We start from the raw sequence: 23,429 nt of genomic DNA on the forward strand, positions 1-23,429 counted from the left end.
TCAGCTGATTTGTGGGAATCAGGGAAACAATTTGAATGACTAGACCCTTTCAGACTAGAATGTAACTTCATACTGTTTCTGCCAGATAAAACTGTTGATGGTGAGTTCATAAAAATCATTTTGTTTCTCTTTCCGTTCTTCTGTATAGCACAGTTAGGCACCTGACCTTTTCTAAGATTCACAGGATGCACGAATCTTTTCATTCCCTACTCTGGCCATGAATTCTAAGCCTTAAGCCTAACCTCAGTACCTGGAAAAGAAACAAAGGAAAGAATTACCTTAGGGTTCTTAGAACCCTAAAATTAGGTAGCTACCTTCAGCCGACTTTGACCTATCTTATAAATACTTATTAGTAAAGAAATAGGCATCTGCCTACAACCTCTTTGACTGACTTGTGTAAGTTTTTTTTAAGGATTATGTTTGAGATTAGCATTTCTAAATACTCATTTTTTTTTCACCACTAAATATTCAGAATGCTTCAAGTGAATAGGAGGCTGGATAGAATGTTTGCTGATAAGAAGTTTCTGGTAAGCATTTCACTCTGCTGTTGTCACAGGATGTTGCTCCAGAAAAGCCAGTCCCCAAGCCGCCTCCAGCAAAGCCTTCTAGGCCCCGACCGAAGAGTCGCATTTCTCGGTACCGGACCAGTTCAGCCCAAAGACTAAAGCGTCAGAAGCAGGCCATTGCACAACAGGCAGAGTTGTCACAAGCTGCCTTGGAAGAGGGCGGAAATAACAGCTCTGTGACTCCTACTGAAGCTGGAAATACAGACAGTTCAGGAGAAAACAGGCAATTAATAGGGTCTGACCCAACTGTGGTATCAGTTACTGGATCCCATGTCAACCGTGCGGCACCTAAATACCCCAAAACCAAAAAGGTAAGTCACAAATCTTCGTAAGTCTAATCTGGCAAGAGCGGTGTCTTAGTAAATGAGAGGATCTGTAATGTCCAGAAAATAATGACTCGTCCAAGTTTTACTAGAGAGAAAGTTTTAGATAAAAAGTTTTGTTTGAGGCAGCAAGCTGAAACCATCCTACTACTTTTTTTTGTTCCCTTAACTTTTAGGCAGAGCTTAAATTGCTTTTAGCTGGAATTATTTCTCCCTTAATGGTCATGGAAAGGGTGGAGGAAGATACCTTGCATTCTGAATGCCCAGTTCATATTCTCTGCAGCTGCTATATCTGCCTCTGTCCTAGTTTCTAGCTGAGGTTTGTCTTTGTGAGCTACACTGCTGCTTCTGGCTTTTACATCTCCAGCACTGACTAATGATCTCTTTTTTACCTTAGTATCTAGTTACAGAATGGTTGAATGACAAAGCCGAGAAGCAAGAATGCCCTGTTGAGTGCCCTTTACGCATCACCACGGACCCAACCGTACTGGCAACAACCCTGAACATGTTACCCGGTCTTATCCATTCCCCATTAATTTGCACCACCCCCAAACACTACATTCGCTTTGGCTCACCCTTTATCCCTGAGAGACGTCGAAGGCCCCTTCTGCCTGATGGCACCTTCAGCTCCTGTAAAAAGGTATGTCTGTGTTTATGTGGGTTTTTTTTTTTTAACCTAGAATGCCTGTAATTGTGACATACCTAACATATTTTCTAGGCAGCCACTCTGTGCCCATGTAAGTTTTTAATGAGTTAATTCTTCAGCCATGAATAGTGATGCATCACGAGTCAGTAGGACTAAAATGGGATATATACTGCATTTTTGGTACTCGATTTGTGAATGTTGACTGTTGTCTTTTCCGAGAGCCCTTGAAGTTACTGAGTTGAGAGCACACAGCACTTGATGACTGAGTAGGGAGGGATGTTCAGGGTGTGCTCTTGTGGTATTAGTTAATGTGTCCATTTGTGATTACTGTGTGAGATTGGGCCCCAGGTACTCTAGAGCACTATTCCATAAGTAAAAAATGATCGAATTGTGTTTTCAATTTATTTAATTACTATTCTTATTTGAGAGTAGAGGAGAAATCCTGTTATAATTGGCATAATTCCTGTTCCTTGATCAAATAACAAACAAGTTGGACTGTTTATACCCTAGTAAATATGGAACCTACTATAAATTTTCTCTCTCTTTCTCTCTCTCTCTTTTTCTCTCCCCCTCTCCCCACTGTCTCTCTAGTTACATACTGTTTTTGGGTCTAGTGGCAGTAGAGTTTGATGGTTGTTTTTGGAATGCTCTTTCAGAATTCCCAGAAGCCCTGCATATTTTCCAAAGGTGTCTCTTGAGAATAGATCACTCCCTCAGACCTATAATGTCGTTTTTGTGTTTCTAGAAGTCTAGGACACCCTTTCATTTGGTCTTCCTTTGAGGTAGAGTCTGTTCCCTGGAACACCCTTTTCTCTTATCCTCAGATCTGGATTCAGGCTGCCTTCCTCAGTGTCTGCCATTGCCCTCCTCCACTGGCATCACGTACATGAGGATGCTGCATATAGATTATTTGATGTGATGAAGTCTCCAACTCCAGGCAGGTCTTCCCTGACTCCTCCAAACTTAAAGCTTTTCTCTTCCCCAAAGAGCAGAAATTATTTCTTGGGGGTGGGGGGCATAAAAGATGAGATAAAGTGGTGTGGGATATGGAGGGGAGGAGGGCAACAGGGTTCTGTGCACAAAGGAAGGGCACTACCACTGAATGGGTAGCATACACTGAAGAAAGTCTTCCTCATTGCACATCTTACCTAAGAATTTGAGTCATCTAATGGTTTACTTAAATAACCTTAATAAATAGAATAACCCCTAAGGAGAAATTTGACCATGAGATCTTTGCCAAAAGGGAGGCTTTTAGATAATACAATCACATGGATAACTTACACATGTCAAGAATAAAAACAATGACATCTTTCTTGAGGGGGAAAAAAAAACAATAGAAATTTGCCTAAGTGATAAAGGAGGGTTGGGTCTCTGGGGATACATTTTTACACCAAGTCACTTACCTTGGATCTTACAGATCATCTGAGAGGGGGGAAAAAATTGCTTGCATTTAATGAGCATTATGATTAACCTTATTCTGTAATAATTGGAGAGTTGTGTTAATTCTGGTATGGCACGCAAATCTAATCTTCTATTAAATTTAGTTCAGTCCCTCATGAAGAGTAACAGCTCAAAATATTAACTACATTTTTAGAATGCTATTGAACAATTAGAGAAGGTGTGACAATTAGATATGGTCTTTAGTTTGGAGGAGCAAGTCAGGTGATGACTTAGTATATATGAGAGAGGTTTTTCCTTTTGTTCTGTTTTTGACTGGACATAACACTAGACTTCTAAGATTGTTAACTGTTGAAGCATCTTATCAAGCCAGATAGTGGTATCTCCTATATTGGTCCTTTGAGAAGGGCAGGCAATCATTTACTACAGATTAATAATGAAGTCTGAATTGTAAATCGTATAAACAGGCCTCTTGAAATGCCCCCTTAATCATTCTGATGCAATCAGTCTTGCTTTTCCAACTAACAGTGTCCTGTAAAAACCATAAACATGGAGAATATGATTTCAAATCTTATAGAAAATCCATTTTTTAGAACTCTTTTTACCTCATTATAGTTTAAGACTTATATCTGTAGATCATCTTTGTATCTCCACTGGCAGCAGATAAAAAAAACCCATATAACTCATGCCCATTTTATATTCTCCAAATGTGTCTGACCATCCTTAGTCTTGTTTTCTGCAGGCTCTGCTCAGGCACTTTTATGTATATACATCATATTAGTCCTCAGGAAGAGTTCAGGCTGTGTATGCTTAGATATCTGATAAAATTATTTTACTTAAATTGGATCTTTAAAATTATTTAAGCTTAGATCTGAATTGAGTTGAAGTCACAGGTTTAATGTTTACTATTAACATGAAGATTATATTACAAACTAAAAATTTCACTTTTAAAGGGCAGAATTAATGAAATTGGGTCTTTTATCTAGAAATTGAACCCAGCTTTATCCTAGGTGGGAATGGGAAAGAGTTATTTTTAGATTGGCTAGAGAGAACACTTAGGTCCTAGTGTAGGACCTATGAAGATCTGCATTATTCAACAAAATTGGATAAATTTCTGAAAGTCTCAGAGGAGAATGTAAGTTAAACAGATGAGAAAAACCATCGTCCATGGGATTAGTTAGTACAGTGTGCATTGCTGATAGGCCTGTTGTTTCTTACCTGATTAAATGACATAAAAGCCTCATAAATTAAAAGCCATGTAAAGTTGCGTGTGTATATTTTGCATCCAGATTCTTAGAATGTTTGACAGAACATTTTTTGATGTCCCTGGAATTTCTAAATTCTATTGAATCATAGCTCTTAAAAAGCACACTATGGCATATCTTTTTTGTGTTCACTTATTTTAGAATGCGAGCATTGATTTGATGAATAGCTAATCAGTCTTTCACTAGTGTCCTTCCTTGTTCTTTCTAAATCTTCTTTAAACATACTTGTAGGTATAATATGAGTGGGGTGTGAGGGATTTGGTCTTCCAGATTTCTTAGAAAACTATCCTGACTGAAAATGAAATACTTCACTTTGCATTGGTATTTTATTGTATGCACTGGGGGGGTTATTAATCTGTGTACCTTTATACAGAGCATTGAAATACAGTTGAACAAATCTTCACTAAATATATGTGCCTTGTAATATGCTATAAGCTTTGTTCACATGCATTTTCTCACTAAGCCTTCATGATAACCCTGTGAAGTTGGTATTATGGGCCTTGATTTATAGGTCCAGAAGCTTTGTCTTAGATGGGTTGCCCAGAGTTAGGCAGCTAGTAGGGGCGTGGCCAAGTTTTAGTTCAGATCTTTGTGGACTCCAAAACCCAGATTACTTCCTTGCTCCTTCCCCATAGTAATGAAACTCTTTAAAACATTTCTCTCACCTATCTCCAAGCTTCTAAAAACTTTCATATAGAGTTTTGGAGAAGGAGGAAGTATTCTTTTTAGCTAATAACTATAGCTAGAACTGAGGGGCTGGGGATATCTAAAGTTGTTATTAAAGAACTTTGTTAGTTACAAACAAATGTTCAAGTTCTTTTTTTATTGGCTCTTATATTGTGTACACATACAGTAGGGCAGGAGGAATGGGTTTGATCGTGTTTCTGTGTTTGACCTTATAGCTAACCATAGCAGCATCTTATTCTTTAGAATGCCCCTGTCCTGGTTTTATTTTCCCTTTTTGTAGTCATCAGATCCAGAATGTAAATTCTTTTATGAGTGCATCTACTTGACACTGGAAATATAAGAACTTATCTTCTCTTGGAGGAAAGCACAGTGACCCCAAGTGAGTCCTGTCATCTGCTCTGAAAAGAAAAACTTGTACTAAAGGTATCTGTAACAAAGGATTTTTCACTCATTTTGTCCTCCAGGGCCTAATTTTCCCCCTCTATACAATGAGTGCTTTGGACAAGGTGACCTCTAAGGTCTCTTCTAAACTGTAAGGCGCTATGTTTCTGACAGTTCATCTTTACATCAGTATTCTGTGTATAAGAGTTCATTCTTGGTCTTGTTTTGCCTTTTCAGAGACCTAGTCATATCATAAAATGTTGGTGCAATTCATTTGACTGTTCAGATCTCTTTTTTATATGCTTATTCACTCTTAACTGCCTTGTGTTTAGTTTTATTTTTGCTTTCATTTGGTAGACCACAAAGCCATTTATTTACACGATGTAAAATTTTCCGTGGTAAAATATTCCTCGCATTATTTCCTAAGAAATGATTATTTCCTAAGTTTCTAAGAGGGTGAATGTATTTGCCCTCTTTGGTGAAGAGAATATTTACTTACCTGTAATACTTGTTCTCTGAAGGTGTAAAATTATAATCACCTTTGCTCTTCCTATTTGGGGGAGGGTCTAATTCAGAAATTGATGTTTATCAAAATTCGATCTGTCTTATGTCAGGGCAGGAGAGCCACAGAGTGGTGAGCAACCTACAACTGTGTATCTTAAGAGAACACAATTACAGGTAAGAAATTTTCTCTCTTCCCCAGGATGAATAATCTTATTATCCTAATCTTTGCAGGCTCACTTTTCTGACCTGAATTTATATCTCATCATTGTAGTTCCAGTATTTGCTACAAAAAATGTGACTGATTAGAGAGCTCTTTTTGACTTTTTCCCCTTTTTGGTTTCTACAGAAGTTCATTTGTTCTGGTGATTTGCATTATTCTTCCATAAGTTAACCAAAGTACTTGATAGGGAAAAAAAACCTCACAGGTTGTTCTGTCTAAGAGTAGATCTTTTGGAAGTATTTTGTACCTATACAGAAGAGCTGTTTATTCTCATCAAGTCTTCCTGTGAAGCTTTTCTATTACCTCTTCAGACATCCCCAGCACAGGGTAGACAACTCTTAAAAGATCTTTTATCTTCTTTCTAGGCACTTATTTTATGTACAGGTTTTATAATATATGATCAGAGTCTCTCAAAAGCTAAGATTTCTTGATGTCTTCCCATTTACCCCATCCTAAGCAATATGAAAAGTTGAATAATAATCATTTTTTATTGGTTTTTGGTGTTTTGATGGGATCTCATTATGTGTAATCCAGATTTTCTCACTTTTGTCCCATAAAAGGATTGTTGGGGCAATATTCCAATATGCTGAAACACAAAAAATACTTGACTCTGGAATTGAATGTGTGTTGGAGTGCATCTCTCACCAGTTGATGTGGAATGATCTGGTTAATGTATTTAAAATAGCTTTACTAAATAGTTCTGAATGATTATTGATAATTTCCTGGTTCTTCTCCTATTACAGCGCTGGATAAAGCAAGCCTTGGAAGAAGGGATGACTCAAACGTCATCTGTACCCCAAGAGACTAGAACTCAGCACCTATACCAAAGTAACGAGAATAGTAACTCTTCTAGTATCTGCAAAGACAATGCAGGTACGTATCTCAAACCTTCCTGAATATGTAAACAATGATTATTTCTGGTCCACATAAAAAAATTCAGTTTGATTACTTGAAAAGTCTGATACCCAAAAAAAAAAAAAAAAAAGGCATTGTTATCTAAATAGTTACTTTACATCTGTCTTTACAGAGGAAGAGAGAGATCTCAAGTCAGGGAACAGTTTTCCCGCGCCGACAAAGAAGGAACTAGACAGTGTACAGATAACAGCAGAAATGGTTATAAAAAGGTTAGATACATTTAAAGTAGTAAGTTTAGGAAATCTATATCCATATTTATAAGAGGAGAAATAAGCAAGAAAGATGTGGGACACTGTTCAGGAAAAGAAAGAAAATACAGATGATTGAGTTGAGTGGGGCTTGGTTGAAGGAGATGAATGAAGTAAATGAGAAATTGTTACAACTTTATTGTTTTCAAAAGGGCTCCCACAGTTAGTGTAAAATTTTGGAGGAGACATGGCTTTGAATCAAATGTAAGGTCCTTGTGAGTTTTTAAATTAGAAGGTCTTAAAAAATCATCAGGTCCATTGGTTTTCAAAGTAACTCTTGCAGGGTAATTTTAATTGAATTGCAACTGAAATCACTGGTGCCTGAACTTGTGATACTAACTTATTTTGGGACAGTCTTTACCAAAGTTTCTCCTGCCAGTTTCAGCCCAGTTGAAAAGTTCTCTGTGATTTCCATAAGTTTATCTCTAAATCAATTTTGTGAATATTATGTAATAAAAAAAAAAACCAAGATAAATTATACGCTAAAGGTCATGTAAGACTACAGTTAATGTGACACAATGTTTCCGATTTTCATAAAAACTACTTCACTGTTTCTCTTCATTGACTTGCTGAATAAATATGAACTTGAATTAAATACGTTTATACTAGTAGTATCGGCTTTATGTTAAAATTCTGCATAATATTTGGGAAAAAAGTAGACTACTAAAAAAATACTTCTTCAAATTATTAATTTAGTTAATTGTTCTCTCTAGATTGGCTTATACTTTACAAGTTTTCACATGTGTGACCCCAGGATAATGAAATCCCAGTGTAAACCATGTGCAAGATAAATGATACTATGTTCTTAAAGTATTTTACTCTTCTCCTACGTGGTAGACTAGGGAGATTTACTCAAACCAGATTAATATAAAGAAATGGTGAGGGGCGCCTGGGTGGCCCAGTTGGTTAAGCGTCTGACTCTGGCTCAGGTCGTGATCTCATAGTTCGTGGGTTTGAGCCCCATGTCAGGCTCTGCTGACCCCTCAGCCTGGAACCTGCTTCAGATCCTGTGTGTCTGTCTGTCTGTCTCTCTCTCTCTCTCTCTCTCTCTCTCTCTACCTCTCTACCCCTCCCCTGCTCACACTCTGTCTCTTTCTCTCTCAAAAATAAACATTTAAAAAAAATTTTTAACGCTAATATGAGGTTTCCATCAATCTTATCAACTTATTGGCAGTTTATACAGTACAGTGAAAGTACAACTTAAATCTTGTATTTAGTATACATACATATGCACATTTGCGTTTGTGTGTCTGTATCTGAGGTTGGGAAAGGGACATTGTATAGCAGCCTGTGTCCTGACTAGCAAAGACTCATAGGCAGAGTGTCTTTGTTACTCTGTGTCCTTGTTGGAATGGAATTAGGACTGTTAGTCACCAACCTTTATTGAATTTTTGCTCTCATCTTTAGCAGTAAGAAACATTCAGAGGACACACCTTGCCCTTAAGGAACAATATAACCAAAAGGAAAATTTTTAATTAAAACCAAATAATAGTCAAATGAACGACTTGATATATTGCTGCAAGTTAATGTAAATCCTAAGGGATTGTTTTGTTTTGTTTTAAAGACCAAGGAGATGTTAAGAAAGGGAAGTAGACTGGTAGAGTAAAAAGAATTCAACTGAATTTGAGGACCAGCTCTACCCTTTACATGATGTTGAGCAAGTTACTAAGCATCTCTGAGCCTCCTCTGTGAAATGGGAATAGTAATACCTGCTTTATAGAGGTTATATGAGATTAATAAGTTAAATAATGTGTGCAAAGTGTTTGGTGTGGTATCATACCCATAGTAGGAATTATTACTAACATTGTTTTACACAAAATGCTCTTTCTTGTTGAGTATTTATGGAGTATTTGCAGAAATTAGTTATGAAGATATATCAAAGATTCTAAGTTCCTAAAAGCTAAAGGTATGTAGAAATAAAAAATAAAACTGCTCTTCGGGAAAGAGAGCGCATAATGTTCATTGTTTGCAAGTAATGTAGATATGTACCTAGGAAAGTCTAACCAGTGGAAAAACCTGGAATTGAGTTTCTTAAAACCACTGGATAGAAGGTACATAGGCAAAAATTAATAGCATTTATATACTAAGGAAATGAAGAAAATTTTTTCATTCTCAAACTTAAGTAAGAACCTGCTTAGGGATAACCTTACCGGGACATGTAAAGTAAACCATTACTGAGAAATATGTTTAAAGTCTTCAGGAAATGAAGATAAAGTCTTTTATTCCTTCATGGAAAGAATAAATAAAATTAATACCTCCTCCCTCCCATCTCCCGCCCCCCCCCCCCCCCCCCGCTTCGTATAGTTCCTGTCAAACTAGCTTGGTTTTAGAATTTGGTGAAATGAAGTTTATCTAAACATGAAAAGAAGAAAAACATTGAAGAAGAATAATGACAATGAAGTGCTGTCCCTAGAAGTACAAAACTAGTTTGTTATATGAAGCTGGAAGCTAGTAATTAAATTAGTACAATGCTGGTGCCCAAATGATGGGGGTGTGTGTATGTGTAGGGAATAGCCAGAAACAAAATTTGGTAAATTATTCTGGAATTTTTACTTACTTGGAGTATTGAAAAGAATTAAATCGTTGCCAAAGCAAATTCTTGGCACATTCAAGTATTTTTTGTGAAGATCAAACTTGAATAAAGTTTCTGGGTCTATATTGTCTCTGAGATAATAGAGGACAAGTATATTGAGAGAAAGGATTTGCAATAAAAATGACAGGAGAGTGGCACCTGGGTGGCTTAGTCAGTTGAGCGTCCAACTTTGACTCAGGCCATGATCTTGTGGTTCATGAGTTCGGGCCCCATGTTGTCCGTGCTGCTCTCAGTGCAGAGCCCACTTCTGATCGTCTGTCTGTTCCCCTCTCTGTCCCTCCCCTGCTTGCACTCTCTCTCTCAAAAGTAAACGAACATTAAAAAAAAAAAAAAAAAGAAAGGAGAGTAGTATCCCTACCAGCAATTTGGTAAGGTTTAGCATATGCATAAAAATACTAATACTCCGGGGCACCTGGCTGGGTCAGTCGCTGGAGCATGCAACTCTTGATCTTGGGGTCATGAGTTCCAGCCCCATGTTGGGGGTAGAGATGACTGAAGTAAACTTAAAAAAAATAATAATAATAGGGCGCCTCAGTGGCTCAGTCAGTTAAGTGACTCTTGGTTTCACCTCAGGTCATGATCTCACGGTTTCATGAGTTTGAGCCCCACATCAGGCTCTGTGCTCACAGTGGGAAACTTGCTTGGGATTCTCTGTCTCCCTCTCCCTCTGCTCCTCCCCTACTCACACGGTCTCTGTGTCTATCAAAATAAAAAAATAAAATACTAATACTTCTTAACCTACTAGTTCTTCTGGGTATCTGTTCTACAGAAATAAACATAGACCCAAAGTTTTATACAAAGGTACTAGTCATAGAATTAGTAATAACTGCAAAAATATAGAGGATAAAAACAAGCTGGATTTCAAGCAGTAAAGGAGTGGTATAATTTATTTGCTATGTGTACATACTTTTGGTAGAAACACTATACAGTATTACTAAATTTTTCACCCTTGATTCATTTTCTCAAACTAAGCCCCCCAAAACAGCATCTTACTACTTTTGTGAATTAGATTTCAGTGATCTGAATCTTTGATCTGTAAGAATGTCAAAAGAAAAGGGGTGCTTAGGTGGCTAAGTCAGTTGAGCATCAAACTCTTGATTTCAGATCAGGTCATAGTCTCAGGGTTTTGGGATTGAGCCCTGTGTCGGACTCCATGCTGAGTGTGGAGCCTGCTTGTGATTCTCTCCCATTACCCTTCTCTCTCCTTCCCTCCCTTTCTGTCTCTCTGTCTGTCTGTCTCTCTCTCTCTCTCTCTCGGTCTCTCGCTCGCTCTCAAATTAAAAAAAACAAAAGAAGAAGAAGAAGAAGGGGTGCCTGGGTGGCTCAGTTGATTAAGCATCTGACTTCGGCTCAGGTCATGATCTCACAGTTCATGAGTTCTAGCCCCATGTTGGACTCTCTGATGACAGCTTGGAGGCTGGAGCCCACTTCCAGTTCTGGGTCTCCCTCTCTTTCTGCCTCTTCCCCACTTGCGTTCTCTCTCTCTCCAGAATAAACATTTTTTTTAAATTAAAAAAAATATATCAAAAGAAAAGTATATTATGACCAAGTGAAATTTCTTCTAGGAATGTAAGGATGATTCAGTATTTGAAAAATTATTCATATAATTAATTTATTAGCAGGCTAAATGGAAGACGGGGAGTAATAGCACAGTAAATATGAATTTAATGATAAATCTAATAAAATACCTATGATTTTTTTTTACATCTATCTGAAAAACAGTTGCCGTTTATGCTTCATGTAAAACGACATTAAACCTTAAAATGCATTATCAAGTACACCAAAACTAATATAACACTGTATTAAATTAAACCTCAGTTAAAAATAATAAATTTTAAAAATGGGTTTTCAAATTATTCCACTTGCCATTATTATTTAACAGTGCCTAGAACTATTAGCCAATGTGATTACCAAAAAAAAATCTGAAATAAAAGCATGGGTAAAGAGGATGTGTGTGTTACCAATGTGTGCAAATAATACACTTTATCTCCCTAGAAAAGCCAAATGAGGTAACTGAAACACTGGTAGAGATCAGTAGGGTAGCTGGGTACAAAAGTATGTAAACATTTTTAAGAATAACATGTAGATAATAACATAAAGGGAGACGTATAATGCACAGTTTTAGCAAAAAAATAGAGAACGTTGGAGAGTAACATTAATTAGAAATGTGACAGATCTATATATGAAGAGGGATAAATGAAGGCATGAGTAACTGAAGGATGGTGCCATGGTGTTGAGTGAGAATTCTTCCTTAGTTACTCATGAGTTTAATACAATACCAATCAAAATTTTGGCTTTTTGGTGGCAGGGGGAACGTAGTGTTAACATGATGGATGATTTCAACAGTTCACTGGCAAAAACAAGTATGCTAGAAAAGCCAAAGTATTTTGGAGAGGTAGAGTAGAATAACTAGAATTGCCCAAGCAGTTTTACTAAAACAGATGTCAGTATTGATGCCATTTAGACAGCAGGTATACAGAACTAAACTGAGGGGCACCTGGGTGGCTCAGTTAGTTAAGCATCTGACTTTGACTCAGGTCATGATCTCACAGTCATGGGGAGTTCAACCCCACATCAAGCTCTCTGCTGTCAGCACAGAACCCGCTTCAAATCCTCTGTCTCCCTCTCTCTCTCTACTCCTCCCCCACTAGCCCGAGCTCATGCTGTCACTCTCTCTGTCAACAAAAACTTTAAAAAAATATTTAAAAGAACAGAACTCGGACGTCTGGGTGGCTCATTTGGTTAAGCGTTAAACTTCAGCTTAAGTCATGATCTCAGGGCTCGTTAGTTCAAGCCCTGTATCCAGTTGTGTGCTGACAGCTCAAAGCCTGGAGCCTGCTTCAGGTTCTCTCTCTCTCTCTCTCTCTCTCTCTCTCTCTCTGCCCCACTCCATTCATACTCTGTCTCTCTCTCTCTCTCTCTCTCTCTCAAAAATAAATAAGCATTAAAAAAAGGTTTTTTGGGGGGGGCACCTGGGTGGCTCAGTCGGTTAGGCGACCGACTTCAGCTCAGGTCGTGATCTCACAGTCTGTGAGTTTGAACCCTGCATCAGGCTCTGTGCTGACAGCTCGGAGCCTGGAGCCTGCTTCGGATTCTGTGTCTCCCTCCCTCTCTGCCCCTTCCCTGCTCATGCTCTGTCTCTCTCTCTCTCAAAAATAAATAAAAACATTAAAAAAAAAAAAGTTTAAAAAAAAGTTTTTTTTAAAAAAAAGAACTAAACCCAGTTTATGTAAAAATCTAATAAGATGTCATATTTCAAATCAGTGGAGAAATTATAATTCTATAATTATTAAAGATTTTGGAAGAATGTGCTGTTTTGACATGTGAAAAGGATAATCACTACCTTCTGAAGTACGTTTTATTTGAGTTAAATTTAAAAATTAAGGAGATAAAGGGAAAATAGGCCAGTATTCTTTATAGTCTTGAGGTAGTGGGCAGAAGAAACATTCATGATGTCAGAGGCAGAAAATAAAGGAAATTACTTATACATTTGACTGAATTAAAATGTAGCACATTGTATAACCAAAAAAAAAAAAAACTTAGTAAAATTAAAAGGCAGATAGCAAACTGGGAAAATACATTTTTGACAAAGGATCAACATTCTTTTTTATGAGGTCCTTAGAAATGAACAAGGGGCGTCTTCAGTGGCTTAGTCTGTTGAGCACCTGACTGGGTAAGGTCATGCTCTCATAGTTCTTAAGTTCGAGCCCCGCATCAGGCTCACTGCTGTCAGCTCTGAGCCCACTTCGAATCCTTGTTTCCCCCCACATTCCTCTCTCTCTTCCAAATAAAAAAATAATAAATTTAAAACATACATTAATGAAGAACAAGATCAACACCCCGTAGAAAACAGGATACAGGACATGAGTAGACAATTCACACCGGAATAAATATAAAGCTGTTGAGCCTATGGAAAGATGCTTTTGGTTTAACAATCCTGCATCTAGCCATTCGCCCTAAATACTAGACAGGTGCAGAAATATCTAAGAGAAAGATTACTGGTCACTGAGGCGTATTTATAATAGCAAAAAAGTGCACATACTTCACGTTGGTTAATTTTGGTGATATGAGTGCCATACAGCCACTAAAAACTAAATTGTAGATTTCCGTTGTCATGGAAAGAGTTTTACCATGTGTTTTTGAGTGAGCACTGATATGTAGACAAGAGTTAATAAGGCTGGGGTGCCTGGGTGACTTGGTCGGTTAAGCGTCCGACTTCGGGACTTCGGCTCAGGTCATGATCTCACGGTCCGTGAGTTCAAGCCCCGCGTCAGGCTCTGTGCTGACCACTCAGAGCCTGCAGCTTGTTTCAGATTCTGTGTCTCCTTCTGTCTCTGCCCCTCCCCTGTTCATGCTCTGTCTCTCTCCGTCTCAAAAATAAATAAACATTGAAAAAAAAAAAAAAAAAAGAGTTAATAAGGCCATGCCAAGAAAAAGGTCTAGCTGAACATGCACCAGGATATTAGTGCATTCATTTGTGGGTATGATTTCAATTTGTGTGTGTTTAAATATGTGGTTGTTTTTTTATATAATTTTGCAAAGTATTTGAGTAAAGATAAAAACTATACAAGGTGGATAGGTTTAACCACATAAAATTTAAAAGCTATGTATGTATAGAAAAAACAATGAAACTTGAAAAAAATTGTAAATGTAGTATTATTGGTAGAAAAAAGATAAACGACTGCTGGCAGATACCAGGTCTATTTTGAATATGATACCACTATAAGAACTCAGTTTTATATGAAGGGCCTGTAAGTTGATTTGGAAGGGAAAGGAAGGGTTCAGCTGTACTTTCTAACTCTTCTAGAGTGAGCTTCATTACTTACGTAATTCCCTTTAGTAGTTAATATTGGACTTAGCAGTATAGCAGTCTTTTTATAGCAATCTTTAAAAAAATTCACTGTTTGACTCTTAAAGTACATTAAAAAGTGTTCTAAACATGTCATGAATCACATGTTTGTTTGTTTTTTATACCTAGGCACTTTTCAGAGGAGAAAAATAAGAAAGAAAACTTACAGTTTCTGGAACACAAGAAAAATACGAATATACTTCCAATCTAGGAAAATAAAAAAATTTCACATATCAGGAGAAAAAGCATCTCCAGTATATTTTGCATTTGTTCTTCCTTCTCCATTTCCACATCTGTTACCCTAGTTCAGTATCTCATAACCCTGTCAACTTCTCCATTAACTCCAAATAGTTTCCCAGTGTCCAGTCTCATCCTAACCATTGCTGCCAGAGTAATCTTCCTGAAGCATAGCTCTGATCATGACCTACTGTCCCAAAACTTGTCCTTGAAGGTCTGGGATAAATGCTACTCTTTCCATTAAGCCCTGGGGATATAATTTAACCTAGTCATTAAGAATGTAAATGGAACTAAATTACCCAGTCTTTATCTCTCTGCACATCAGATTCCTCATCTTTAAAATAAGAGTGATGATAATAGTGCTGGATTTAGAGTTGTTCAAATTAAATGTTAGAATTCACATAAAGCACATAGTATAGTACCTGGTATTTAATATTTAACATGTAATAAGCACTTAAAAGCATAATTATTTTTTACAAACACAAAGCAGTATGATTACATCTGTCAAGATTCTTAAAATGTTATTAAACGTATTTTATGTATGTTTTCCCATCCTCACAAATTTGTAAATCCTTTTAAATGGAATATATGATGACCTCCCCTCACATACCTAATTCAGTGGTTTCCATATAGTAGGTATTAAGTAAATGGATATTTTTTTATTGTAAATTTAAAAAGTAGATATTTTTCTCTGAGAAGGTGAGATAGGTGCTTTGACCTTTGTGGTCGTTAAAATATATAGTGTAGTAGATCCAAGAAGTATAGGAAGTGTAGGGTGTTCCAGTCAGAAAATGGATCAGCTTTGTATTTGAAAATGATTGGGAGAAGCTTTTGTGAAAATAATTTCCTATTTTGAAGCACTCTAAAACTAGGGGCTAGATACAGGCCAGGCAATCATAGGTGACTACCTTCTCCTGCTAAAGCAGAACATTGTAGAAAGAGTTGCTGAAGGGCGCCTGGGTGGCTCAGTCAGTTGAGTGTCTGACTTCGCCTCAGGTCATGATCTCGCAGTCTGTGAGTTCGAGCCCCGCGTCGGGCTCTGTGCTGGCAGCTCAGAGCCTGGAGCCTGCTTCAGATTCTGTGTCTCCCTCTCTGTCCCTCTCCCGCTCATGCTCTGTCTCTCTCTGTGTGTCAAAAATAAATAAAACAAAACAAAAAATTAAAAAAAAAGTTGCTGAAAATGGCAAAAATACACAAGAGAAGATAAAAGGAGCATGGAATTAACATTCTAGAAGCTTGTGCTGGTGACATGGCAATTAAGTAGAGGGTGATTTTAACAAAGTGACATCAATTTGAGATTTCTGGAAACTCAAAATATTAAAGTTTATATTTTCCACTGTAAGAGATTAAATTTGTTCTAGGGCCCAGCCATTAGATTCATCTGGTGACTGGGAGATAGAGAATTTTGAGAATTACTTTAATTGTGGCAATTAAAGAGTTCTTTGGGCTTTTGGTTTGATTGCAGGAGGTGACAGTGGGATGAGGCAGAAGAGGAGTTAAGAGCCATTGTGGGCTAGAGAATAATGGCTTTACTACAGAGCCTCCCTTTAAGCTGTGGTTGCAATCTCTCATCCAAGCTTTGTATTTCACAGACTTGTTGAGCCCGTTAAAGAAATGGAAGTCTCGCTATCTGATGGAGCAGAATGTCACCAAGTTACTGCGGCCTCTTTCTCCAGTCACACCACCCCCTCCCAATTCAGGCTCAAAGAGCCCCCAGCTGACCACACCTGGCCCATCTCACCCAGAAGAGGAGTGTCGAAATGGATACAGCCTCATGTTCTCACCAATCACGTCTCTTACTACTGCTAGTCGCTGCAATACTCCTCTGCAGTTTGAGGTGATTTGGGTTTGGTTGTTGGGAGTGCCGAATATGAAAATTACCATTTGCCCCTCCTCATTTCAAGTATAATATTCCAAATGTGTCTTGATCGTGTTCCTGCCAGTCTTGGCAAGAGAACAGGAACCCTCAGGGTCAATGTGACCTGTTACCTGGTAGCCTCTCATCTTGGCAGTCCTCATACTTCGCTCAAAAGGAATAGTTCTACCATGGATGACATTCCTCTGTTTTTGCATGCAATCAATCCATCATTCTCCATAACTGCAGGTAGTAAGCATGCTACATCTCCATCTTTGTCTTTGGTCTGTACTTTGGTTTTAAAATAGGTCTCTAGCTGCATAATAACCACTAAGGATACCAGCCTGAGAGCCCAGATTATACTGATTGTGTCTTTCTTTCTAGGCCTTTAAATCAGTGAGTTGTTTTTCCCTATTGTTTTGTATTCTTATTGTGGCCTCAGTGAACAGAGACTTGAAAAGCTTTGAGATACGGTTTGTGGCAAATGAGTTTTTTTCCTACTCTAGGTTACTTTCCCTTCTTGTTACAGTGTGTTAGGAATGAAAAGTAGAAAGAGGCTAACAACATACATTCATAATGAGACAGATTTGTTACATTCACCCTCTGGTTTGAGTTAGAAATATGTATCTTAGCTGTTTGAAAAAGTTAATTGTCAATCACATTCATGTTCAAGTGTGGGTGACAGCAGGTCTACTGAGTAGAAAGAATCCTTGTGTATTAAAAAACTTCATCTATTGCATGTTGCTTCCCTTTGAAATTAACTAAACAGACACCGTCTCTTCCTTTTTCTTAGAAAACACTGTTGTCATCACTAAACACTCAGCTCTGCCCCTAGCTTGTAACTTCTCCAGATGTGTTCTTTGATGAATGTGTTCTTTGATGAAGGTGAATGCTCTAACCAATCCCTTCTTCCCTATTCAGCCTTTATGAGAGCATGGAGATTAAAAATACCTGGACTTCTGAATAGCTAACTCAGAAAGAGATAGCTAGCAACCTTGAAAGCAAGAGGAACCTATTTCTATACTTGAAGTAGACTGTATCGCTTGGGAGCAGACCTCTTTGGCAGGAGTCGGGGGGAGGGGAAGAGGCAGGGAGAACCTTCTTGGTTACATTTGGTTTCCAGAGAAGTTACTCTTTACCAAATTTCCTGTGACATTCTTTTCTGCCATACATTAAAGCAGCTGATTTAGGCCTTACTAACTTTACTTGGTCTAATTGTGATTGATTTTTCAGTTAACAAATTGAGTTTGATAGTAAAATTTCATAGGAGGCTGTTCACCCTGGAGGGCAGCAAATTATAGGCTAGGATTTCTTACTTTATCAGTGCAATTTAAAAGGTGAAATTACAGAAATTAGAAGGTACGTTGCCTTCTAGGATAGTTAAATTTAGCTCTCAGTACATTTCCCCTGATCCCTTGTGTTTTGGATAACTGAAACACTATGGAAATGTAAGGTGTTTTTATTTTATAAAAAAAATCAAACATCAAAGATTTTTATGAGGGGCACCTGGGTGGCTCAGTCGGTTAAGTGTCCCACTCTTGGTTTCAGCTCAGGTCATGATCTCACAGTTAGTGAGATCAAGCCCCACATCAGGCTCTGTGCTGAGAGCACAGAGCCTGCTTGGTTTTCTCTCTCTCCTTTTTTCTGCCCCTGCCCCACTTACACTCACGTGCGTGCGCTCGCTCTCGCTCTCTCTCAAAATAAAAAAATAAATTTATTTTTAAAAAGTCCAGTGCCTGTTTTCACTGTTTTAATCTTGTGATTTAACTAACGAAATTCAGCCTTTCTTGTCAATAAAACAAACTACCATCCTGACCATTCTTATCATCATTCTAACTGCCATGCCCTTTCCTATATTCTAGTATAGGAAGCCTTATTTCCATGCAAGACTGTGACACAGAGGAAATACCAATAAGGTGTCACAGGTAAAGATCAGCTTGGTTGGGGAAGAATATTTTTGAAAGGAAAAATAAAAATCATTCCAGTGAGAAATGTCTCCAGTGCTAAGGGAAGGAGTTGAGGAGACGTGTAATAGAGGAGAACAAGATCATGAGGGAGGGAGAACCATTAAGGAAAAGCAGTAAAAGCAACTTTGGCAGGACAGGCTTAATTAGCCCCCACTTTCCCCCAGCCCCTCCTTTTCCTTCCTGGCCTAATGTCCACCTCACACATAGTACCCAGCCCACCAAATAAAATCAACAGCCTCTTTTCACCTCCCATGGGATAGGTCTGCTACCCAGGACATAGTTGTCCAGAGTCTATAGCATTAGGAACCTTCCCCTTCCCTTCCCTTACCCCTGGCACTCTGAATCCTTGTCACAACTACCACCATCATTCTGTCTGCATTTTACCGTTCAGATCTGCCATCAGAGTTCACTGTCCAGTTCCTGTTTTTTACGGGAGTGCTGCCTCAGGTGAAAGCTCTCAGGGGAACCCTGTTTAGGATGCAGGAACTTGAAATGTACACCTCTGCTTTTTATTCCCTCTCTGTTGCCAAAAGTACCAGGGATTTTAACATCAGAGAACATCGTTAGGGGTGTTCAGATCAAATTAGATTATGCCAAGAACCATCTAGCCTATCAGCTAAATTGCATTCTATCTCCTGTAACTCATTCAAGAGGAGCTGGCCATCTCCCTAGCCCTGTCAGCCCAGCATGCTAAGCAGTTTCCTTGGACAGTGGTGGGCAAGCACGAACCACAAGGAGAATGAAGAAATGTGACTTTTTCGTAAAGGGGTGTGGGGTAAAGGAAAACGGTTCCCTTGAGGCATAATAAGTGGTAGGGTGCCCATCAGTAATAAATACTGTAGGTTGCTCAACTCTAATCCAATGTAGGACGAAATTTCAAATGAAATTGTAGGATACAGTTTCACCAATCTAAATTTTTTCTGTTAACCTGCTTAAGATGTTTACTTCTAGCATGAAATATTATAACCAATTTAAATGCTTTCAGAGATCCCAGGAAGCATTTTTAATGAGTCATTCTGTTCATTGCAATGAATTCTACAGTTAAACCTTTCCCCTGTGCATTCTTTTCCCTCCCCCTGCCCCCCGCAAAAAGTTGTGGCTAACCATCTATGCTTGCTTTTACTTTATTTTTTGTTTTGTTTTGTTTTGCTTCTTGACTTCGAGTAGATGAATAACAAGATGCTTTTCCCTCCTCTAGAACATATCCTCCCCTGAGAGTTCCCCTGCGAATAGGCCCGAGTCCCTGTCACCCGAGGTAGTTATCACACCATCTCAATCACACTTGGAGGCTGAGAGTGAGTGTGCATGAGTGTGTGGGAGGGCTGGGGGGGAGGTCCTAGTGAATGGGGTGATAGGCTGAAGGGCGACCAGCCAGTTGATGTAAGTTGAATGAACTTCCATGTGTGACTGTGATCACTCAGAACTTTCAATGTAGATGGAGGAAAATGAAGGTGTGTGTGTGTGTGTGTGTGTGTGTGTGTGTGTGTGTGTGTGTGGTGGGATTTGCTCTTGTTTGGGGGAGGGGTGACTGAAGAGTTCTTTTAAAGTATAGACTCTAGAAGTCAAGTTTAAAGCAAGCTGAAGATATGGTATGAGCCTTGGCAAAGAAAGCAACAAGTAAGGTGTGTTTGTTAAATAAGGAAAGTTGAAATCGAAAGTTGGTAGGAGCTATCTTTTGATATTTATTATCTTGGGCTGTTGAAGGAGCTATTTATACTGGAAAAGTTAGACAGTGATTTATGTCTTATTCCAGGATTAATCTTACAGCTCTGTTTAACTGGATGTTTTGGGCTTGGGTTGATAGATTGAGCAGCTTCTTTCAAAAGGGAGTCCTGCCTCCCGGCTTTCTACATTTTCTTTATAGCTCCTTACTGGGTATACAAGGAAACTAAGTCAGCCCATGGCTTCTGTGACACAGGCCTTCCTTCTGTAGTAGTTGAGATGTGGTTGCCATAAAAAGTGGTATCTCAGGATATCCAATTGAGTGCTTTTCTCAGAAACCCTACTGCTATGGAGTTGTTAAATTTAGGTTTTAGTGCTGGAGATTTTTAACTATTCTAAGATTTGGACAACTGTAGGAATGATTAGCTCTGTTAATCTACATGGAGTCAATTTCCTCTTGAAGAGAAAAGTGTAGTCTCTCATAACCTTTCAGAAATTAACTGTTAACTCTGGCCCCTTCCCACTTAAAAAATTGTGCTAAATTTAGTGATAGTTGATAAAATTCTGAATCAGGATTTTATAGATCAATATGAAACTGAAAAATGTTGTATTCTAGTGTACTAGAGGTTTTCTGGATGTTTTTTACACTGTTTTGTGAGGAAATCCTGGTGTGACATTTGAATTTCTGGTACCATTCTTTCTAGAGAGAATTAGTAAGAGTTGACCTAGAGGTGGGAAATCTTGGTATTGGGAAGTAATGATAACCAAATAGTAGATACAGCTTATTTTTTACAAAATTCAGCATTTTGGATGCTCTGCAGTGGTGGGCATTAGTGATCTTGTGGTATGTGGACATATATTAGAGGATAAAGAATTGAGTAGCCAGAACATTTTATGAGAAGCATACATGCTTAATAGTGAAAGTGAGCAAAGAACTGGTTGGTTGATGTCTTTAACTAGTTCCATTCTCCTTTACTGAACCAGTAACTTAAAATCCTTGACTTTCTGTCTACTTACTACTTTCTTTCCCTTTTTCCCTCCTCCCACCTTCCATCAATATTAAATACAAATGAATAACACCAAAAGCCAGTTACCTTTAAGACCCCAGTCTCACCTCTGGAGCATACATGGGGCTCAGGTAAATCCGTGATTATACTTCCAGCACCTTAATGTAGTACACGGTGACTCAGCAGACCTGATGAAAGGCTAAACAGGCAAAATAGTCACATTTGGCCAATTATTTAATTCTGATTTTCCCAGGATTCTCATCCAGAAAGACTTTAAGGCAATTTGTGAAAGGCCGGCATTCTGTAGTAATCTGGCCTGGGTATACTGTTGATTCCTGGAACTTTTACAGATGTTAATGGCTTTCTCCCTTGTACTTCCATCCCTCTTACCTCTCACCTGTGCCCTTCTCGCTTCCCTTCTTTTCTTCCCTTTGACTTTTTCCTTCCCCCTCCTCCTCCATGTCTCTGTTGATTTTTATTCTTTCAGCTTTGTCACCGAAAAGATGTGGACTTGACAAAAGTAGGCTACCTTGACTCCAACACTAACAGCTGTGCTGACAGACCTTCCCTGATCAACTCAGGTCCTTCTGACCTGGCTCCTCATCCCTCTGTCGGGCCCCCCTCTGAGACTGGCTTTCCAAGCAGGAGTGGAGATGGACATCAGACCCTTGTGAGGAACTCGGACCAGGCATTTCGGACAGAGTTTAATTTAATGTACGCCTACTCCCCATTGAACGCTATGCCTCGAGCAGATGGATTATATCGAGGATCTCCCCTAGTAGGGGATAGGAAGCCTTTACATTTGGATGGGGGATATTGTTCCCCTGCAGAAGGGTTTCCCAGCAGATACGAACATGGCTTTATGAAAGACCTCTCTCGTGGATCCATGTCACCTGGTGGTGAAAGGGCTTGCGAAGGAGTCCCATCTGCCCCCCAGAACCCACCGCAGAGGAAAAAGGTAAGTGTTCCACCTTATATAGGCCCTTTTGAAGAACATTAACTGAGTGATTCAGTAGATGTTAACTGAGTTGACACTGTTAAGCACCATTCTCAGTGTGAGGAAAACAGAGACATAAGATGTGATCTCTGCCATGTTCAGTGAAAGACAGGATCGGTGTGTGTGTGTGTGTAAGACAAGACTGTTTCAATATGATTTGATGATTGTTGCAAATATTCAGCAGATTTTAAATGCCTGCCATGTATGTGCTGTTATACATGCTGTGCAATCAAAGGATAGAGCAGTGAGGAGCGCCTGGGTGCCTCGGTTAAGTGTCCGACTTCAGCTCAGGTCGTGATCGCACGGTTCGTGGGTTCGAGCCCCTCATTGGGCTCTGTGCTGACAGTTTAGAACCTGGAGCCTGCTTCAGATTCTGTGTTTCTCTCTCTACCCCTCCCCTGCTTGTGCTCTCTCTCTCTCTCAAAAATAAATAAACATTAAAAACTAAAAAAAAAAAAAAAGGCAGTGAAAAAGAATAATGCTAATTTCTTGTATTATTTAGCACTTACCATGTTTTAGGCACTGTTAAGTTCTTTCATGCATTAAATCCTCACAGTAATCTTGTAAGTTGGGTAATTTCCCATTTTGCAGATGAGGAAACTAAGGCAAATTCAGTGACTTGCCCATGGTCACATAGGTAATGAATGAAAGAGCCAGGACACTGCCCAGGTCTGTCTGATTCCAGATTGCATGCTCTTATTGCCACTGTGCTATATTGCCTTCTAAGTTCTGCCCTAATGGAGCTTAAAGCAAGTGAGACTGAGGTTGGCAGATAATTATGTTAATAAGTAATTCATTACAGTGGCAGTGGATGCTCCAAAAGAGTTGTTCAGATGTGATGAGAACATCTTAGCCACGACATGGCCTAGTGAGAACAAACAAGAGTCTCCTAGCCATTTTGAGAGGTGGAGTGAGAGGTGACAGGTCACACGCTGATTTAGCCGATCTCAGTAAGTAGGAAGCAATCTGCCAACAAATGTGGGTGAGGATGTTATGGAAGAGAGAGCAGAATACGTAGCTGTGGGACACTCTGTTGTGTGGGCAGCAGGCATACAATGTGGTTGTAACAATTACATGCTGCTGTAGTATCTGGTGAAAGGTGGGCAGGG

The 23,429-nt window shown here is 38.8% G+C and overlaps 1 protein-coding gene across 19 annotated transcripts in view; it reads left to right on the forward strand.

The window, feature by feature from the left end:
- Positions 1-23,429, forward strand: part of SETD5 (SET domain containing 5) — an 81,868-nt gene that overhangs the window by 51,992 nt on the left and 6,447 nt on the right. For 14 of the 19 annotated variants that reach the window (XM_045493656.1, XM_045493657.1, XM_045493662.1 and 11 more), the window contains 6 exons: positions 557-877; positions 1,287-1,529; positions 6,734-6,863; positions 16,425-16,669; positions 19,853-19,909; positions 21,811-22,281. In XM_045493656.1, coding sequence (XP_045349612.1) covers positions 557-877; positions 1,287-1,529; positions 6,734-6,863; positions 16,425-16,669; positions 19,853-19,909; positions 21,811-22,281 — 1,467 coding nt within the window. The remainder of the gene's footprint in view (positions 1-556; positions 878-1,286; positions 1,530-6,733; positions 6,864-16,424; positions 16,670-19,852; positions 19,910-21,810; positions 22,282-23,429) is intronic. The other 5 variants (XM_045493660.1, XM_045493663.1, XM_045493666.1 and 2 more) reach the window with 1 other exon arrangement.

Source organism: Leopardus geoffroyi, chromosome A2 (assembly GCF_018350155.1).
Source record: "Leopardus geoffroyi isolate Oge1 chromosome A2, O.geoffroyi_Oge1_pat1.0, whole genome shotgun sequence".
In the NCBI taxonomy this organism is placed as follows: Eukaryota; Metazoa; Chordata; class Mammalia; order Carnivora; family Felidae; genus Leopardus; species Leopardus geoffroyi.